General features: G+C 39.8%; 2 protein-coding genes across 17 annotated transcripts in view; one reads left to right on the forward strand and one right to left on the reverse strand.

The window, feature by feature from the left end:
* CCDC17 (coiled-coil domain containing 17) overlaps window positions 1-2,474 on the forward strand; it is a 31,033-nt gene extending 28,559 nt beyond the window's left edge. For 8 of the 10 annotated variants that reach the window (XM_079980236.1, XM_079980244.1, XM_079980243.1 and 5 more), the window contains one exon: window positions 254-2,474. In XM_079980236.1, coding sequence (XP_079836362.1) covers window positions 254-436 — 183 coding nt within the window. In that variant the 3' untranslated portion in view covers window positions 437-2,474. The remainder of the gene's footprint in view (window positions 1-253) is intronic. The other 2 variants (XM_079980240.1, XM_079980242.1) reach the window with 2 other exon arrangements.
* NASP (nuclear autoantigenic sperm protein) lies at window positions 2,246-21,270 on the reverse strand. Of its 7 annotated transcripts, none has more exons than XM_079980296.1 (15): window positions 18,668-21,270; window positions 16,775-16,831; window positions 16,278-16,388; window positions 13,761-13,841; window positions 13,293-13,396; window positions 11,519-12,373; window positions 9,788-9,948; window positions 7,717-7,793; window positions 7,556-7,629; window positions 6,291-6,479; window positions 5,848-6,014; window positions 5,155-5,211; window positions 5,000-5,071; window positions 2,866-3,015; window positions 2,246-2,400 (listed from the first exon to the last, which is right to left on the reverse strand). In XM_079980296.1, the coding sequence occupies exons 2-15, from the start codon at window positions 16,822-16,824 to the stop codon at window positions 2,356-2,358; spliced, it is 2,193 nt and encodes a 730-aa protein (XP_079836422.1). In that variant the 5' UTR covers window positions 16,825-16,831; window positions 18,668-21,270; the 3' UTR covers window positions 2,246-2,355. The 7 variants fall into 7 exon arrangements, with proteins under 7 accessions (XP_079836422.1, XP_079836421.1, XP_079836416.1 ...); XM_079980295.1 differs by having other exon boundaries at window positions 2,866-2,994; window positions 11,519-12,469; XM_079980290.1 differs by having other exon boundaries at window positions 11,519-12,469.
* Window positions 21,271-21,304: the final 34 nt, after the last annotated feature.

Genomic DNA, 21,304 nt, shown 5'->3' on the forward strand with positions numbered 1-21,304 from the left:
TTCCACCCAGGAAAACAAAAGGATGAGCATACTAATTAACCATCCATTGGAGAAAACCAAAAGCAATCTCACTTTCATGTTTACCATTTATCAATTTTCTGTGCAGCCAAATTGTAAAACAGAGCCAGGTGACTTGGTTATAGTGGATTGTCAGAAATCACGTATACTAAAAAGGTTACCAGTCACTGTTCAGAGCACAAACTAACCACACATTAGATCATCACATCCTAGCTGACCTTGTCATTTGTTTCAGAGTATTGATCAATCTTATCTGCCAGAGACAACAGATCTGTACAATAAGGAACCCTCTGGAAGAAAAATTGCAGAATTAATGTTGCAGGAGACTTCAAGAAAACAGGTAAAATTGGGCTATAGCTCTACTTATGAATGGAACAATTTGTCAACTAGCAACAGCCACAGTGCAGCTCTCCTATGACATAAATGAAATTATAATTTAAGGTAACTGCAAGGTTTGAAGTACACCCATTCTAGTGAGATCAGAACAAATGGAACTTGCTACATACATTTCCTGACCGAAAGCTTTGCTCCACATTCTCCATACTGAAGAAATGAACCTATGCTGCCAATTCTTGTAGACCAGCAAGCAGCATATAAGCGGCACACAAAGCACTACCAAACCATTCTACGTTCTAAATCTTTTATTAATAATCCAAAAATTGAGAGAACAAGGTACAAGATCTACTAAAGAAGCCACAAACAGAAAACTCATTCAAATTGTGTCCAAAAGTAAGATTCAGGAGCCTGGCTAAAGGAACTTTAAAGACTGAATCTTCCTTTAGGACAAAATTTAAATGAGTTTTCTGTTTGTGGCTTCTGTCTCAATTTTTGGATTATTAATATAAGATTTAGAACGTAGAATGGTTTGGTGGTGCTTTGTGTGCCGCTTATGTGCTGCTTACTTCTTACTGGTCCACATTCTCCATAAGCAGTGCAGGTTTAATTGTGACTTGCATGTTTTTCTTTCAGATAAAGTTGAAGGCATTGGAACAAATTTAAAGAGAAGGAACAAGACATCTTAGGCTACATACTAGCTTACTCTACTGGCAATCATTGCAAGACTTTATTAAGTTTATGAAGAATGTCCATCCTGTAGCCTAATACCTCAAGTGGCCACCTGTGTTTTATTAGTGGTTATGGTAAAGTATATTAATGTGGCTGACATCTTGGCAGTGAATGAGGGATAATCACCTGCTTGAAGCAGCCATGCTATTTTGCTTTTTTAAAAAAACCCCAGGTGTCACTTCCTTACTTGGAAACTGCACAAACATTGGCTGCTGTGCACCTAAACCTGCATCAGTTCTCCGGACTGAGTATTTTCCATATCTTCTTTATACCATTCCTAAGTAGTGGTTTAATTCTAGCACCCATGAGCCTCTCACCCTTATATCATCTCTCCCCAACAGAATCCTACTTTAACCTGGGCTCTTCTTCCAGCTGAGTTAATGTAATGTGTCTGACACACAAATGAGACATTTTGAATCAAACACAAGCCTGATTCAATTTTTTAGTTTGTCAAAGCAGATCTATTTTAAGTTCCACCCTTTGTCTTCCCTCCTATTTGCAGCTACTCTAGCCTGCACTCTGCTTGACTCCCACAAAATTTGCTAGGAGGCTCATCCTCTCAAAACTATTTCCAGTCTGACACAGTAGACATAAATGGTTTAGTGCAGGGGTCAGCAAACTTTTTCAGCAGGGGGCCAGTCCACTGTTCCTCAGACCTTGTGGGGGGCTGGACTATACATTTTTTTTGGGGGGGGGGGGATGAACGAATTCCTATGTCGCACAAATAACCCAGAGCTGCATTTTAAATTAAAAGGACACATTCTACTCATGTAAAAACACGCGGATTTCTGGACCGTCCGCGGGCCAGATTTAGAAGGTGATTGGGCCGGATCCAGCCCCTGGGCCTTAGTTTGCTTACCCATGGTTTAGTGCTTCCTCAGACTTGCAGTTTCAAACTAAATCCAGGAAGAAATGCCACCAACATTTAGGCCCCATATCTGCTCAGTATCTAGGCCACAATTTTCTAACCACAAAAAAATGCTACTTTGCTTCCTAAACCCTTACAAACCAGACATTTACAAGTTAGTACATCAAATGAAAGCCAGCCTGGCACTGCTGTTGTAGAACTGTCTAGGAGGCAGATGCAACCATCTTTAGGTCTGCTGATGGAGACAATAGGTATTTATGCATGAATACGGCTGAATTTTATCAAAAGGCAGTGTTAAATGTTTGAGTAATCTTTATTGAATACAAAAGTTGCCAAAAGTGAAAAAATACATTATATACAAAACCCACTGGCCTTGGGAGGGAGTGTCCAATATTAAAACTGTATCATACAGCACTTTGAACTGTTTCAACTTGTGGCCTTTCCTCTGCCTGTAAAAAAAAAAAAAAAAGTAATTTAGGACATGCATTTGTTTTATCTGACCAGTTTAATACAGCTCTTGAAAGCATTCAACATACTTATGTACAATTGATTACTTAAATGTAGCATGGCTGCTGCTGCCTCTTGACCGAAGCCATTAACCAAATTACGCTTAATCTGTCTTAAATCTCTTTCTCTACTTCTGATAATGTAAAGAATTAGGACTCCTACATAAATAGTACTTTAAGCAAAGTTGCTATTTCAAAGCATCCAAGAGATACATACTGCATTCTGCAAGTATACAGAACTAGTCTAGCAGGTTTAGTTTAGACAGATTCCAACATGCATTTTGACACAAGCAAATTTCCAACTTTAAGTGGTCTGGGAGAGAAGACCAACAAGCAATTAAAGGCAGGCAGGAAAGATGAGCCTGGGAAACGGAAAATATACAGAAGACTCCTGACTCGACAGCCCACCTCCTCTTCCTTTTTCTCTGCAACCACATTTCCACTGGGGGTAGCATCACCACCACCATTGACAGCCGGTTCTGGTTTAGATTTCTTAGCTTCATTATCTCCCTGTTGAGTTTCTTCCTCGGGTTTCCTCTGAAGACAAAATTGTTTAGTCTTCACCAAGCACAATTTCAAATGTAAAGTATTAATAAAGAATTTCTAGTGCTATTATGCATTTACTATTAATAAGCTGCCAACTGAACTGTGCTTTAAAACTGTTCTGGGCTACAGCAAAGGTTACAAGGTGCATATTGCTGCTTCAGCTATAGGAAAGTTGTCCTCCAATACTGAAAGCAATCTAGTTCTGGGTTACCTAACAGTCTACACATAGCTCTCAAAATCAGAAGGCAGACTGTAGAAGAGATCAAATATATGGAGAGATTTTGTTAAGAGGGTATCTTTATTTTTGCCATTCTGTTAACATTGTATCTTTTCTCCTTTTCAATTAGATGCTATCAATAGACGGGCAGCCACTGTTGCATATAAAAAGATTTCTCTTATATTTTTCGGAATGTCTCTACCCAAGATTCCTAACAGAAAGGCTTCTGGGTTCTTTAAAAATGTTAATTTGAATGTTTTTTCATCTCATCATAAATATTCCAAAAATTTTGGACTTTTCTGCATGTCCACCACGTATGATAAAAATCTCCCATTTTTTCTCCACACTTCCAACACTTATTCAAACTATTTTTATACATTTGAGATTTTTGATGGTGTAAGGTACCACCAAAACTGCATTTTCATCATATTTTCTTTGATGGTGTGACATGCAGTAAAGTTCATGTTAATTTTCCAGAGTGATTCCCATTCTCTCATCATAATGGGACATCCGATATCCTGCGCCCATCTAATCATGACCACCTTCACCTTCTCGACTTCCCAGTCAAGGAAGAGTCAGTACATCCTTGTGATAATCTTGGTGTCATTATTTAACAGCACTATTTCAAATTTAGAGGGCTCATTGGCAAATTCATTTTATTTGTCCTGTCTGAATGTCTCAAAAAGTTGATGATACACAGACTATGTGGAAATGGCTCAATTAACAAATAGGTTAAGAGGTAACACCAAATAATGATTTTCTCAAAAATGGGAAATGTTTAAGAGATACTTACAAAAAAATAACAGTGACATATTATCTATGGTAGTATTTGAATGACCCTTGTCTACATAAAATATTAAGAAATAAAGGAAAATTGGTATGCTAGGTTGTAAGAAAGTATTAAAAAATATTGTATTAATTGTAAGGTAATAATTATAAGTACATTCAATATCACAAATGTCAACTATATTGGGAAATCTATATTTCTTTTACTTTAATTTGTTGTTGTTTTACTTTATGTACCATTATATGATTTTAGCTTAGCTGATACCTAAGTGGAATTAGGTTAAATTAACATTCTAAATTAAACAAATTTAAGAATATGTATATATTGTATGTATGTGTAAAGTTAAATTTGTAATGACATTAATGAATTTCAATAAATAATTTTTTCATCAAAAAAAGGGGGGTATCTTAAGATACAAATAGTTTGCTTGTTTTAGACTGTCTTTGCTATTTTAACCAATTCTCCTTTCCACTTGAAATATGGGAACCCAGCTCAGCCTGGCTGTGACATTGTTTATATGTATTTTGTGCTACCTGTAAAATCTGAATCTCTACCCTGGACAATTTTGCAGGTCCCCAACACATCTAAATTCTCAAGAGCCTGCAGGACCCACACAATTAAGCTTTGAAATTAAACCAGGGTGAGTCAGATGAGCACAGCACAGCACAAAACCATCAAAAGCTACCAAATGCGCTAGATGGTTCTCAGGCTGATTGGCTCCCAGTGGAGAAGATATTATGCAGGATTTCTAAAATTTGTAGAAGCAGAATGATCGAAGCTTTTAAGTGATGGCTTAAGTCAGACATAGGCAAACTCGGCCCACCAGATGTTTTGGGACTACAACTCCCATCATCCCTGACCACTGTTCCTGTTAGCTAGGGATGGTGGGAGCTGTAGTCCCAAAACATCTGGAGGGCCAAGTTTGCCTACACCTGGTTCAAGTACTGCAAGCCAGTGGTTACCTATTTTTGTTAGTTGTATAGGACACAAACCTTTTTTCTAACAAGATGGGAGATGTCTGTAATACACTGAGGAGCTCCATCAGTTTTTTGCCCAGGTGAGATCTGTTACAAAACAGAAGGCAAAATATGAAATACTATAGAACAGCAGAATTAAACTGCTTGCTTTAGGGATTAGTATCACTTACAGCTGAAGCTGGATTGCTTTCAGTTGCCTGTGGAAAACTAGAAGATGATCCACCAACCTGGAAACAAAGAGATCTATCAGTCTAAAAGTCACTATTAAAAGCCTACTGGGACTAAACTATAAACATGTACAATGAAGAGCACATCGGTTTTGAAGAACAATTTATAAAATTTAAGGTGTAATGAGAAGCAATAATGAGGAAGCTGGTCTGCAGTTAATTTTTCAAGCTCCCAATGTTTTTTAAGACCACAAGAGAAGTAAACAGGTGTCTCATCTGTAGTGTGTGAACCCCCAAGCTATTTTGCAGTTGCTATCTGCAGTCTTGCTTTAAGAAAAAGGGACATATTCAAGCCTGCATTTCTACTGATGCAACAACTTCCATTCCTATAACAGTGCTTCATCTACTGTCACCTCTAGCTAACTTCCTTCAAAATCAGCTCAAGAGTTTGGGGGATCCTCCGGAACAAATTTTACATGTCATCTTATCATTAATTATTCAACTCAGTGCTTCAAAAGTCATCTCCTACCCCCCCCCCCAAAAAGTAAAAATTTAGCATTTTCCACTATAAAACTAAGCATCAATGGCATCCTTTCTTCCCATTTACAGCTGTGTATCTCAGCTTAATTTATTTTGCTATCTGCTCCTCTCTAGCACAAGTTCACAAAAAACGGTAGTAGTAAGCCTAGGACTCACCAAAGTTGCTTTCAGAGCCAGTTCGGCTATTCTTGCGCTCTTTTGAGACTCCTTTGAATCTTCTATCTTCTCTTTAATTTCAGGAAGCAGTCCCTCGAGTTCTACAATTTCCTTCTCATCCTCAGCTGATCCCTCCCCTTTTGTTTTTAGTCGCTCAGTCAACATCGCTAAAAAGGTGATATTTAGGTGATATTAGTACTTTTAGAGCCATTTACTCATCAGTTTTGGGCTTTGTCCCAGTGTATGTTAAAACAGATTCTCAAGAATCAGCAGCAGCTGCCAAATTTCTTGCAGTGTTTGCTAGCTGACACATTAGCTCTCTGAACACCTCTTCATGAAGAAACTAGCTCTGTAGCTTTCCCAACACTGTACATTTGGAGCTTGGAGGACACAGTAACGGTGATGCTTAACTAAAACTGCATGAAGAACTGCACTTCACTTACCCATTCTTTTATCAATGACTTCCATCGATTTACTATACTGCAACACTGCTTCATCATACTGATTATCATAGTGAAAGGCCAACCCCAGATGATAATGAGTCTCTGCAAGCAAGCGGTCATGGGCCTCTAAGTACTTCTGCTGAAGAGCCAGGCAAGAACGGAACTCTTCTATAGCTTGAGAGTAGTTTTCTGCACAATAAAAACAGAAAGTAAAGCACAGGACTTTCATATGAAGGTAGAAATTTGTACAAAGCAGAATTCAATCATAGTGTAGAAAAAAGGTTTTCAATCAATAGTTTTATAACCTGTCGTGATTCCAGTATCAATTTTTGAATAATATAGGACATTTTACATTTAATATAGTCTGCAGAGACTGGTGGAAACAGTGGCTAGAAAGCATATCTGGCTTGCTCAACATAGTTCAACAGCTGAGAACAAATGAGGAGACTGCAAGCTTCCTTCCCATACCTTTCCCCTTATTCCTCAGCTACATCCTGGTTTGGTTAAACTCCAATTAGCCATTATATTTAAAACAGGGAACTATAGTTTAAGTTCCTGGTTAGTAGATAGACAAAGTTGCATTTAGGAACCAGGCAGAGGGCCTTCTTGGTAATGATGCCGTCCCTGTGGAATGCCTTCCCTTCAGATGTCAAGGAAATAAACAACTATCTTACTTTTAGAAGACATCTGAAGGTAGCCCTGTTTAGGGAAGTTTCTAAGGATTGATGTTTTCAGATATGTTGTAAGCCGCCCAGAGTGGCTGGGGAAACCCAGCCAGATGAACAGGGTATAAATAAAATTCGTGTAATTATTATTATTAGGCAGAATAGCTAACTGAAATTTAATTACCATTTAACCAGGGTGTAAACACTGAGAAAGGACCAAGGCGAGGGGCCTCTATTCGTTCTTTAAGGCTTCTAAGCTATGCTTTAATAAGCAGGGAATCATGCATCTGAACTAGGCCACAGTAGAATAAAAGTAACCAATCTACCAGCATACTTCCCAATAGTATAGGTAACTGTATTATAACGAAGTACAGTATGAGGTGTCCAAAATAAAAGGCTTAGTTGATAAACCCTGAGCTAGTTGATAAAGTCTGAGCAGCTTTGAAAATATGAATACTGTAAAGTGAATATAAAATATATTACTGACAGTTTATATAATATGTAATGGACATGCAAAAACTAAAATATATGCAGTGGAAATATGAATAATAGTATCAGAAATTAATCCACTGCATGCCTAAGCAACTTTAAGGTAGTTACCAGATTCGATGCTAACTTCTCCTAGTTTTAGGTGAGCCTGAGCAACAAGGAGCTGAGCTTCTTTCGTGTCCTGTCTAGATCAAGAAGGCAGAATCAGCAAGATTGTCATAACACCTTTAGTTGTATAAAAAGGCATTATTTGTCAGAACTACCAGACATACCTTTTGTATATTACTTTTGCTAACTCCAGCATATCCCAAGCCAGTTCTAAGTTCCCAACATCGTCTTCTTCACTCTCCTAAAGCAAAGTTATTTGAAAGTCAAAGAAATGGATAGAAAGGCAATTGCTAAGGATCTTGGCAGACCACTTGATTTTTCTGCTTGTTGTAGCAACTGTAGTGCCCTGTGCTAGATGCTCCATGATTCCAATTGTATTTTTACAGACATAACACAGACCACCTGAATGAAGCTTGTGGACCACTGGTGGTTGATGGACCAACTCAGGAACTCATGCCTTAAAGTAGGCAACTGAAGAAACCAGTCACCATAGGAAACAAATATATAAACTTTAGAAAAGGAACATCATACCCCTTCCACAAACTCCTATGCTGAAGCGTTTGTTAGCAAAATTTAGCACTTTATATTAGGGAAATCAGCACTTCTTCCTTACAAAGGTGCCAGTTCTATTGCAGGGAGTCTTGAACACAGCAGAGGTAGCTCTATTAATGTCCCTTTCCTTTAAGTTGCTCAATACAGTGTGCATGGTTCTCTCTCTCCCCATTTTATCCTCACAGCTCTGAGGTAAGACTAAGAGACAGTAAGGTCCAAAGCCAGTCAGTGAGCTTCATGGCTAAGTGGGGACTTGAACCCTGGTCTTCCAGACCCTGCCTAGTACCATAGTCTTCACCGCAATGCTTCTGCCAGTTCCAGAACCTAGTGTAATGAAAGCTCACCTTCTGGTAGACAAAGAGAAGACTTGGAAGCACAGGTTCTGCAGAAAGACCAATGGCTAGCTAATGATTCAAGTCAAGATTTGTGGACTGTGATTAACTGCTTGACAAAAAGGATTTACAAACAGCTTTGGAGGATTATCTATTTTCCTCCTGTATTAGTTTTGAACTGCTTGTCCTTCACATTGTATCTCACTCCTCTTATGAATTGGCTGTTCAGCCAGCAAATCCTTCACAAGCAGAATTAAAACCAATGTTTGGAAAGTGCAATCAATTTTGCATTGAACACTACATATTCCTTGTCAGTAAATGTGATTCAGAGTAACCCTACTCATATTCATTCTACATTGTAATTATAATATAGAATTATAATTAGTGGCAATTATAATTCTTGCTCCAAAAGCACTTTGCATGTCATTTCAGTTCTTGCCCAGGTCTTTCCTGAGGCTTCCCTGATGAACAGCTCAGCTTATCAGCTGGGTAGCTTCCTCATGTTTGACCTCGCTGTCTTCATAGTTTGAATAGCAGGAAAAAATGCAGTGCCCAGTTCTTTAAGGCAAAAAAGGAGATGTCACAAGAGGACATACTTTCAACTGAGTTAAAAATTGGTTGACTGCAGAGAATTACTTCAGAAGGTGGTGTACTGTTGCAAAAAAGCTGCTTCAATAGCAGTTTTTTAAAACAATAGCAAGCTTCTGATAATTAAGCAGATACCATGCACATTATCAGGCACAGCCCTTTCCCTTTCTGTAGCAAATCACTATTGCTGTGATATGAGGCAGAGGAGATGCAACCTGTTCCCAATTTCCTGTAGGTTTTGGAGGCCTGCTTTTGGGCTTTTAAACAACTGTAATAAAAGACACTCAACAGGTTTAGAGAAGGTGGGAACAGTTACAGAAATTAGTTTAACCATGGGTGCGGTACTAGACGGAGACCACAATGCTTCACTGAAACTAGTTTATGAGTTTCAATGTATGAATGCATTGTGTCAGTAGACAAGAGATTTTGATAGCAGAGGGGACAAGGAAAGAAGGGGGGAGCAGAGAGAAGGATAAGGGCTGTTTTTTTTAAGAATGGAGAACGAACAAGCATCTAGAAGGAAAAACAGGCTAAAGTTTTAACAGACTAAAATGTTAAAATGCTGCTTTGAACCAGAGTACTCAAAGCCACACCCCTACTACAATCTTGAACCTTCGGAAGGAACTGCCTACTTCAGTCTTCCTATGCTCTAGAAAACATACGTAATCGGAAATAGTTTCCCTGAAAACAATGTTCCTTTCTCCATGACAGAAACATTGAACCAGCTCTTTAACAGGCTTGAATGCTCATTTTTATACTTCACCTTTTCTTCAACTGTAGAATCATTTTCTTTATCCTCTTCGACTGCAGAGTCATTTTCTTTATCCTCTTCAACTGCAGAGTCATTTTCTTTATCCTCTTCAACTGCAGAGTCATTTTCTTTATCCTCTTCAACTTTATCTTCCTCTTCTGATCCTTCCATCTCTACAATAATAGTTTCTTATTAATATACAACCGTTTATACATCCATTTTACTTGACTATTTGTTTTATTCAGCTGTGAAATTCTTCCACCACTATTACACTTCCAACCTATGTGTTCATGAGGGTTGGCTTGGTAGGTTTCTGTGCAATCTGCAACATGTGTTTATACGAAGTTTTGAGGGGGAGCTACATAGATTAAAATATTCAGCGTTAGGATATTCTTTCTCCTTTATGCTGCTTGCATGGCACCCCCTGGCATGTCAGTTAAAAAGAATTTGAACAAGTTTTAATACTTTTATAGCTTCTCCATAGAAGTTTTGTTTTCATAGTAACGGGGGAGACAAAGAGAAGAGCTTTAAAATTGCACTCCTTAGAAGTAGTCACATTTCATAGTTAAGATAAAACAGAAATATTAATATTTCTAGTTAAGTGTCATTACATGGCTTCTTAGGGAAACTGACAGGTATGTACTATTGGGTGTCAGGCACAGGAACTTACATAAACTATGGGATAGCTCAGACACCTATTCTGCAGTGTCAGGGAACATATACCCTCTTATGGAGCAAGAAATCTGACCTCCTACCAGCTATTCAGTAATCCAGATGCTCAGCAAGCACAATCTCAAACTGCCTTATGCTCAACAGCCTTCATGTAACAACTACTACAGAAGCCAAGGGAAAAAGTATTGCTGTAAACACTGGACTTAAAACTAGAACAGGGATGGCTACCTTGTATTCTTCTAGATGTTGCTAAACCACAACTCCCACCAGCTCCAGCCAACGTGGCCAAAATAATTAGGGATTATGGAGTTTTAGTTCAGCAGTATCTAGAGGGTCATGCTTTTAAGCTACTCTTGGACTAGAAATGCATAGGACGAGGCTCTAGTTGCCAGAGCAAACTTGCCACTGTACTGTATCCCTATTATTTATTGCAATTATTAGTCACTTTTTTCAAATAGGAACACAAAGTGACTAAATATTTGTTAAACAGTTGTATTATGCGAAGGTTTATCAGATTTACAACTATTTCACTACTTAGAATCTCACTTGTAAACAAACATTTTCAAGGTATTATAAGGTAGTTAAACAGCAATGCTAAAGCAAGAGAAGCAGGACATGAAAGCTGTGATGTCTATTACCTGCACTTGTTTCTAGTTATAGGCCTCAAAGCATGATAGGTTTTAGGTTGTTTAATACAGGTCATTAAGCCAGCACCCTCGTTGTTGCTGTATTTTTGTGGATCTGGTTGTCAATATATAATCTAGTACTATGTTTTTAATTGTTCAGAGTTAATCTTGCATTCACATAAAAACATGCAGTGAACATCCATTCAGTGTTCTCTATGAGCCATTGCTTTCTATATTTGCTGCTCATGCAAATCAGTCCCCAAAAAAGCCAATAATTTATTGCTCAACTTGTTAAGTTTTGTTTCAATTCAACTGTTCCTTGCAGCTTCAAAATTCTCCTTGGGTGGATTCATCCCTGTGGCACAGAGAATTCTGAATGGATTAGTCTTACTAAGGGTTAGCTCTCTAAATAGATCCACCCACAAGTGTCTTCTATCCCTGTTACCTTCGCCCTCTCCCATCTCGTCATCCTTTTCTTCTTCCTTTTCTACCTTAGGAGCAACTTCAGCTTTTTCTTCTGGTTGTATTTCATGTGACTGCTTGATGCTCCCTGAAGGAGTAGTTTCATTTGGAGCTGAAGGTTCTCCTTCTCTTGAATCCAATGTTTCTTCCTTCTCTTTCAAGTTCACCACCACCTGTTCTGTGGCAGGCTTCATGTCCTCTGTCTTTTCAGCAGTAGCTTTAGCTGGTTGTTCTTTTTCTGCCTGCCCTTCAATTTTCTCAACAGCTGTCATGAATTCTCTCTCTAACTCACCTGAAGCTTTTACCAATTCCTCTACTATTGGATTCTTTTCTACAATTGCGTCTGCCTGCTTTTCTACCTCCTCTTCTCTCCTCTCTTGAGCTGCTATCTCAACTACCTTCTCTTTCCCAGGTGCTTCCCCTGCAGCCACTTCTTTTTCTAAAGTAGTATCTCCCCCAGCTGCTTCTGCAGCCTCTTCTATTACTGGATTAACTTTCACAGCAGCATCTTCCGAAACCACCACTCTGTGTACAGCAGCATCTTCCCTAGCCTCTTCTACCACCACTGGCTTATCTTCTCCAGCTGTCCCTTCTGCATTCACTGGCTTCTCTTCCCTAGCAGCACCATCTTCTAATGCTACCTCAGTAGTTACTTCATTGATGCTTTGTTCTTCCGTAGTTGCCTCTACCTGCTTTTCTGCCTTCTCTTGCTCTTCCTTTTTCTCCACAACAGTGATATCTTCTCCACCCAGAGCTGCTGCTTTTTCTTTTTCTTCCTTAGCTACTTCTTCTTCCTCAACCTCTTCCATTTCAACATCCTTCGGTTGCATCTCCACTCCTGTATGCACCAGAGACTCTTCAGGATTTTTTCTGGATTCATCTTTTTCCCCCATGGCATTATATACCTGCTCTCTTAATTCCTCCCTTGCTTCTTCTACATGTTTAAGGAAGATCAAGCACAAACAAACCTTCGAATTTAGTGATAAACATTCATGATCTTCACATCCCACCCTCCATCCCACTGATGTCTTGCTTCAAAGTTACAGGAATCAATACAATCCTTTTGGACCCTTAAAGTGAGAACAAGTGCCTTCCATAACAGGGCTTGCAAGGAGTTGCGCTTAAGCAATGAGTTGTAGGCCAGCATAGTAACAGCCAAGCAAGAGATGCCAAGCTTTGTCTAGACAAGACATTGCACTGGATTGCAGAGGAAGATGCTACGAACTGAGGGACAGGGCAAGTATTGAAAATTAGACAAACTATCCACTTTCTTAAGTGAACATGGCCTATTGTCACAACATGATCTTCACAGCATCAAACCTTATTAGATGCCACAATGTGCTATACACTAAACAGTTTTGCAATAAGCAGTAATACTGGGAGTTACTATTCAGTTTGTTCACAGAACCTTTGCCCAATTAGTTCATGGTTCTAGAAACAATTAGCTGACTGTCCTTAAGATCTTGAAGCATAGAAACCAATGCTTTACTAAGAAACAAAGTGAGGCCCCACATGGTTCAAAACAATGCTTTAATCTATAGGTTGTAGACACCCTGGCCTTGTTAAAAGGCAGATTTTTAAGTTTTTTAAACAAGTTTTTGGTCAATTTTATCATTAAAAAGACTTTTAGAGAGTCTTTTTAGTTGCGGTTTTAAGATTCAAACAACTTGATAATAATAAAATTACCCTTGTCTAGTATCCACTTGGAACACACACAGCTTGGCATCTCTATCATGAGTTAAGACAGCACTACATACCATCTATATTATCAGCACTTTCTACCATTGAGTCTTCTGTTTTTTCTTCCTCTTCTTCCACCTGCACTCCTTCCAAGGCATTTCCCAGCACACCATTTTCCATTCTAGAAGATGTAAGTAGGCATTGCTGTTATCTTTTCCCTCACCAGTTTTAGCATTCAAAGCTTGAACTCAAGGCTGTATTGATGTAGCATAAGAACACCAGTTAACAGATCCTGCTCCAGGCATCTTGGAAGCAAATACATATTTGGTTGACAAGGAAGACCAACCAAAGTTTGTTGACCTGATTATGTAGCTCTAGAATGGCTGCCACTATTCTGAGAAAAGGTTACAAAAGGTAACTTCAGTTCTGTGTGCAGGAGAAACTGGTGAAGTGGATTCCAGTCCATGTAAAATTATATTAGCCTTCCTAATCTAGATTAACTATTCAAACCACCAAGTGGCCCAAAGCAGGTCACATTAACTTACCTTGCCAATTCCAGAAGTGATTTCCCGTAAAAAAAGTAAGCTTCTGCACACTCATTTCCAGTTTCACCATACTTATTAGCCCTAAAAAGAGATTACCAGATTAGCAGGGTGGATTAATTTAAGTCATGTTTCCCATTTACACAAGCGGCGAAAATTGTGGAAACTTTTGGGGGAAAGTTTATTTCCAAGGTTTGATGGCTCATAACACCACTTTTTTTTTAGTAATACCATAAAATTATGTATCAAAGGAAACATAATTTAATGAAGAATGCAATGCAACAAGGTTTGTTCAATTATCTGTATCCTATCAAAAGTTAGAGCCAAATAATCAGTAAAATGAATGCTTTAGAGAGCCAATCAGGTGTCATTATTTAGGAAATGATGGCTCATAACATCACTTTTTTGGGGAGTAATACCATAACATTATATATCAATGGAAAGATAATTTAATGAAGAATGCAATGCAATAACTTTTATGAAGGATTATTTATTACAACAGAAATAAGGAGGACATTTGTCAGTGTGCTGTGATTGCTATCAAGTTGGTTGGGTTTTGTTGTGTTTTTTGTTCTTTCATTTAGTCAGCTTGTAAACCCAGTCAGATAGGTGGCAGTGTTCAACAAATATATGAAGTAATACACTAGTGGCCAAAATTGTTGTATTTCCAAGGTTTGATGGCTCATAACGCCACTTTTTTTGAGTAATACAATAAAATTATATATTAATGGAAAGATAATTTAATGAAGAATGTAATGGAACAAGTTTTGTTCAATTATCTGTACTCTATCAAGCATTATAGCCAAATAATCAGAAAAAGCGTTTAGAGAGCCAATCAGGTGTCATATTGTTTTGGCAATGATGGCTCATAAACCACCTTTTTGGGGGAGTAATACCATAACATTATGTATCAATGGAAAGATAATTTAATGAAGAATGCAATGCAATAACTTATTATTATTGAGCAGACTATAGATCATTTTCATTCAGTGGAACTAAACATTTATGTTTGCTAGTTGGACTGTAAATAATCATTTGAAAAAATAATCGAACTGGCTCTTGATTTAAATTAGGAAGCCTCTGTTAACTATGTAGCTGGTAGAGAAACTACTTCATTTTAAAGAATAACTGTAGCAAACATGCTTTAGTTAAGATATAATATTAACAGCACGGTTATTTGAGAATTTATTAAATTTAAAATTCCAGAAAATCCAAACCAAGTTTTAAAATCTATTTAAAAATACACCTTTTTAATCTACCTGCAGATTATATCCCCTGCCCTTTCCACATAGTATCAGGAAGTATTAAAATGGACAATATTTTATTCAATAGAAATACTGACACATACATACACAGGCCATATGGCTTGAGAAAAAGTTTTGTCCAAATTATTTGGGGGTGGGGAGACATACTTTGGAAGTTCTCCTGAATTCCATCTTTTCACTGGAGTGGCTTCCACTGCTGGGTGGTTATTCCCAGTTAAGTCTGGTTAGTGGACCAGGATAACCTAGTGTCAGTTGCCTATGCTCTAGTGACCTCCTGCATGGAGGCTTGGAAACTAAATACAGTATCTAAAAATACTCCAGTACCAATCATCTCAGTCCCTACAATAAGCAGGTGATGCCTTGGTGATGCAACCACCAGATCTGCTTGGTTTGCACTGACCCACAACAGGGCTTTTTTGGTGTTAGTTCTCTTTCCAGTTCTCTTGGTTGGTGAGCTGTGCCTATTGCCATTATTAACTTTCATGAGAAATTTGAAAATATTCCTGGTTATGCAGGAATTTGGTGACCGAATTTCCTGGCAACCTTGAGATCACTGGATGGAATAATTAAAAAAAAAAAAAACCACTAATTGTTTTTATAATGTTCTAACAGTTTTAGAATGTTTCTGCTTTGCTTTCTGAAGTGTGGATCTGTTTGCCACCCTGGGGTTCCTCGTGAGGAATATAAATTCAATAACTAAGTAAACAAATAATGTGCTAAAGTTACTTTCATTCATTTTCCAAAACAGGAGCTGTGTTAAAAAAAAATTCTTCTACATACAGTGAACCCTCTGGATACTGATTTAATTTGTACTGGGGGTCCATGCGCACCCCAAAAAATCCATAACCAGAGGCGCCATTTCTGTGCATGTGCAAGCGGCGTAACACAGAAAAATATTTCCAGGTTTGCCACGTTCGTGACCTGAAGGTTACATATCCAGAGAGGTACGTAACTCGAGGGTACACTGAACTTGAGAGTAACCCTGTAAAACCCAGTGGGATTTACTTTTCAGTAGATCTACATAGAATAAAGAATTCTAATTTGGGAAAGAAAAAAATGAAGCAGTATTTATTGCAGATATTAATTCAGAATACTTGTTTCTGGCCCTGTGCACCACTAGTATGCAGTTCTCCACTGACTACCCCCAAGAGAATGCAGCCCATAACAGAAAGAAAAAAGGTTGTTATCGCTAAGATAGGCTAAATTCCCTTCATCAAATGAAAATTCAAATGAAGGGATAAATCTCATTACTTACAACAGAGAAGCAGCTTCCTGAAATGCATTAACAGCAGCTGGAATATCTCCCATTACCAGATTTTTCTGCCCCAAGCCGAGGTATTTCTTGGCTTCTGCATCCACATCCATACTAGAAAAATAGAAACAAGGTTATAGTTACAGGTAGGTTGCCGTATTGGTCTGCCATAGTCGAAACAAAATAAAAAAAGTCCTTCCAGTAGCACCTTAGAGACCAACTAAATTAGTTATTGGTATGAACTTTCGTGTACATGCACACTTCAGGTAAACTAACTTGGTTGGTCTCTAAGGTGCTACTGGAAGAAACCAGGTTGTTAGCCACAACATATAGCTGTTAGAAGCAAGCTTGGTCATTATTTACCTTTTTTACTATAGTAAATCAAGAGTGTCAGTGTTTAAAAACTGCTCTTGTTTCATTCATCTATTCCAATCAATTTAACTAGTAGTAGCTCTATTTCAAACGCACATGCACTATTCTTACACCTAATTATATCTTACCTCTCAGTTTTGTCAGCGGAAGTAGAAGGAGCAGCAGATTCTTCTGCCATTCTGAAACTGAAAATTCTAAAGTTAGAATACTTAGGAATGTAACTGTATAAGAATACTTAGGAATGTTACTGTAACATTACAGTAACTGTAATGTATGATTTATAAATAGAATTATAGCAAATTAAGAGTAAGGACCATCAATGGTACATTATGCCCTACATAGGCTGCTGAAGCAAATAACTATCAGCTGGCTCCTTCATGTATGCCACAACCTTTCCCTGTTAAGTCAAAAAGCTCCCAATCAAACAGCCTGTGCACTGTTCAAGAGGCATGCTACAGTCACAGAAAATTATTTAAGAGTTTCAATTTCATTTTAAAGGAACTTTAAAGGATTTTTGTACAGATGCCATTCTGTCAGTAGTAGAAGGTATACAAAGTGCCAGTTGAAATTACAGCCCTCCTAACTAGTATATTTATATGGACTCCTCACACAGGCTTGTTACCAATGTAAAGAGCATACTCCAGGAACAAAAGTTGCCACTCTCGTGGAGTTATCAGTACCAGTATCCTTGACAAACCAATTTCCAAAATTCTTCAGGCAAAACAATGTGCTTTAAATGCGTGCTGGATGCATTTTAAATCATTTGACAGGTCTAGCAAAGCATAAATTCAATAAATATTGGAAACAATGAGCAGTATTACAGTGACTTAGAAGTCCTCCTCTGCTATATTGCTGAGGGACCACAGTCACTTAAACGACACTTGCTCCATAAGGGGAGGTGTAAAAACAAATCAAGTCTGTTATAGTACTGTATAGGCTACACCATACCACACAAGGGCTGTACAGGTCTTTTATCAATATCCAGATGACTCTTGGCTAGGGAACTATCACTATGCGGGTTTCTAGACTCTTACAAGTTACAATCTCTCCAGCAGAAAATAATAATGAAGGCCAATTAGTCCTAAGGCGAGTAACAGAATAGCGCTTCAAGGAACGCTCCCGTTTAAGTGTTCACTCGTTAACTGTGGTGAGATGAGAAAACGTCGACGGAGAGTTCCTTCCAAAAACTACAGTAAAGAAGGCATTTTCCAATTCACCCCGCAGTTCCGCTGCAACCAGCTACTTTTCGGTACCACAAATGAATTAACCCAGAGTAGACCCGACAAGCCTTAAGCACCCCCACCCACCTTGGAGCGCACGAAAATATACCAGAATACTCATATGCTCGGTTTATCGAACGAGTTAAAAGGCAGAGCGTTAAAAGCCGCTCTTAACTCCTCCCCCGGAGCCGCCAACGACGCTAAGAAAGTTCTCTCTGGGAGAAAGACGTTTACCTCAGCAGACAATGGGGTTCGTTTCCCGCCTCCGCCCCTCCCCTCGTCAGATCTTTTGGCGCCGAATCTCAACGGCCTCTTTCTACAGGCCGAGGCTGCCTACCACGTGACGCGGCTCTTTTTTTCCCCTCTCCCCCCCGCCCCCTTATCCCTCCCTCCCTCCTTTGCGCGCGCCGGATTGATGGGCCTTGAAAATGGCGGCCTAAACTCCGAGTCGGGTCACGTGGCGTCTCGGTTTTTAAGGCGAACCGCCGCCTCCGCCCCCCATGCCGTGAGAAAACGGCATGCACCAAACCTCCGGTGGGAGTAATAGGAGGTGAAAGGATGGAGGGGGGGGGGAGAGAATGAAACAAAACGCCACGAGGTAAAGAGGACCAGAATATGCCGCCGAAAGCGAAGCTGAGGGAGAACAAATTCTACGAAGGAATACCTGTGTGGCCGCCCCCATTACTCGAACAAACAAGTCGGCGTTCCCTTCGTCCTTACCCAGTTCCCGAAAAGACAAAACCTGAGCCGAACCCCGCCGGCGGCGGCGGCGCCAAAGGTGATGGCAGCCCCACAACTCACCTCAAGACCCCGACGGAGTGACAACAATCAGCCGAGAAACGCAGCCCACCGCCCCTCCAGATGCTTTTATAGCCCCCTGAGGACACGCCCCAGCAGCGCGAGGCACGCTCTCAAGGCAAAGAAACTACGACTCCCAGCATGCCTCGCGCCTCCCTGTGAGGCCTTTCGGGAAGCCGGAACTCGTCCTGAGGCGAGTTGAAAATAACCGCAACCCCCTTCCCCAAAAAGCCAACGGGACGAATGTCAGAGAAACCCTCGAGCATGTTGGAAACGTCGCCTCACTCCCTCTGTTTGCTGTTTCGGGAAACGTAGTCCGCGGACTCGGAGTAAACCTAGACCACTACTTTTGTAGCATGCCGGAAAATGTAGTTCCAAGTCAGAGTGCTTGTAGTCCGTAGACGGTAGAAGAGCATACTGGGAAAGGCTGTGAAATAAATAGCATCCATTCAGAGACCTACTAGCTCTGCGGGCGGCTGAAGACAAGAGGCAGAAACTGTCTTAACCCTCTGACCTCTTTAACTGCTCTGACACGGATCATCTAGTGTCTGCTGGGCAACCCCCTTCCTCCAGCGTTTTTTATAAGACCATTTGTGTTTATGTATCTTTAAAAACCAAGGTCCTGGATCACACCACGCATGCTTCAGGTGTGACGAATGAACACAACACAGGGCAGCTCCCGATCCCAGAGAGTTCCGTGCATCAAAGTAAAGAGTGTGACCGGGAGCGGGTGGAAGTGGCGCGACTCACCTGACCCTCATCTCTGACGCCGGGGTCTCTACCGGCAGAGGGCAGGGTTAGCCTGGCAATGCAGTGGTGTCCCCAAGTGCACCTCGCAGTCTTCGGCTTAGAGGGAAATGGAAACCATTCGCTCAGGCTAGGGAAAAATAAAGCACTGCGAGTGGAGGAAACAACGCACATAGGATAATACCTACCCAGGTCTTCCCTACTGAGATGTGTGCATACTGGATATGTCATATTTCAAGCCCAGCAGACTGGGCTTAGAAAGTGATTGACCCAAAGATTAAGCTTCATAGCTTTGCGAGGATTTGGGACCTATTTATCTGCGGTTCTCTTATTTTTCAAGCCTTGGTTCCCAGGCTACAATTCCCATCCTCCTTGACAATTGGCTAAGCTGGCTGAGCAATACTTACCTGCTGCATCACTAGCTCTCAGTAACGTTGCTATTGATAAAAGATTGTATCTGAACATGTGCAGGCTATGTAGTCTCCCTAACAAGTATGCTTAGGATTGCAGCATTAGAAATTAACCTTACTGGTGCATGCCAGTAGCTAATTACGACCAAGAAACTGACAAAATGCTGCAACATTTTTTCTGGTTCAGTACTAGCCTTATAAGAATGGCCTATTGTGTTCATTAGGCTTTCTTCCAAGGTCCACAATCTCCCTATGCAAAGTTAAGCATGCCTAAACATGTTTATTTCAGTGGCCTCAGGCACACCTAACTGCACAGGACTCTGCTGTAAGTGTGCACAAATTGTCGCCTTATGGGAGTAAACACAAACTGCTAACATAGAACAAAATCCTACTAACAATACTACTAGGAGTTGTCTTTAGTTAGAGAACAGTTAACACCTCTTGAAAGCGTATATTACTAATAACTGGGTTAAAAACAGGACAGGATTCTGCACCCTTAATAGTTGTGTAGGGTGGAATTTTAGCAGACACAAGCTTACACCTGCTGAAAATTCTTCTACACAACTATTAAGGGTGCAGGAGCCTTATCTTGTATCTGGCCACCTAGCAAAAATAAGGGAAACTGCACTAGTAATAACAGCAATGTCTTTTAGGCAGCAATAATTCCCAGTCAAAAGATACTGACCTAATCAGTATTAATGCAAAGTTCTCTAAAGATTACAGTTGAAGTAAAGTTTGGTCTGTAGTTTGTTTCCACATCTTCTTACATAAATTAAGTCTTGTGTGTGCTTGACTGTTGGCTGTAAGGCTTCTGTGAACCACCCACCAATCTGAAACTTTATGTTACCTGTTGTATTGTCATCTATGGTATGAACTTCAATATACTTTTTCAGTTAAGAGTATTTTTTTAAAAAGCTGAGTCTCATTTAAAAACAACTAGTGATGGAGAAGATTTTTAAATGAGTAGACATTGACATTGATTATGCAGCTAAGAACCTCATCACTGTTCTGCTATCAACAGCTGCTGCTCCTCTCTTGTTATTAGCTCCCTGCTAAAAGCTTCTACCTACCCAAATGTCATCCTGCTGGGTCTTTACTTTCATAGGCTGAATAATTAACTCCATTCATTAGATAAGGTAAATTGCCTGCCTAATGCAAAGGTTGTAGATGTTAGCCATGGAGGAGACAGTGGTTGTGGTGCACGTTGGCACCAGTGACATGGGAAAATGTAATCTCAGCCTTTTCTCCTTTTTTGGCTAGTTTAACTTTGCACATCTTCTCTTCAGTCTCACACCATTTTTGATTCTCCCTTACAGCTTGCATAAACATGTTTCTGAAGTTGTGCACATCCAGAGCCCTCACACCTCCTTCCCAAAGCCCAATGCTCAGAAACTCGAAGGGGTCAAATGTTGCAGAGGACCACCCCTGCTGGGTCAGGTGGGCCTTTGATGTGATCCAGCAGGGTTCTTGTGTTCTTAATCTC

This window comes from Podarcis cretensis (assembly GCF_951804945.1).
Source record: "Podarcis cretensis genome assembly, chromosome: 6".
Taxonomy (NCBI): domain Eukaryota; kingdom Metazoa; phylum Chordata; class Lepidosauria; order Squamata; family Lacertidae; genus Podarcis; species Podarcis cretensis.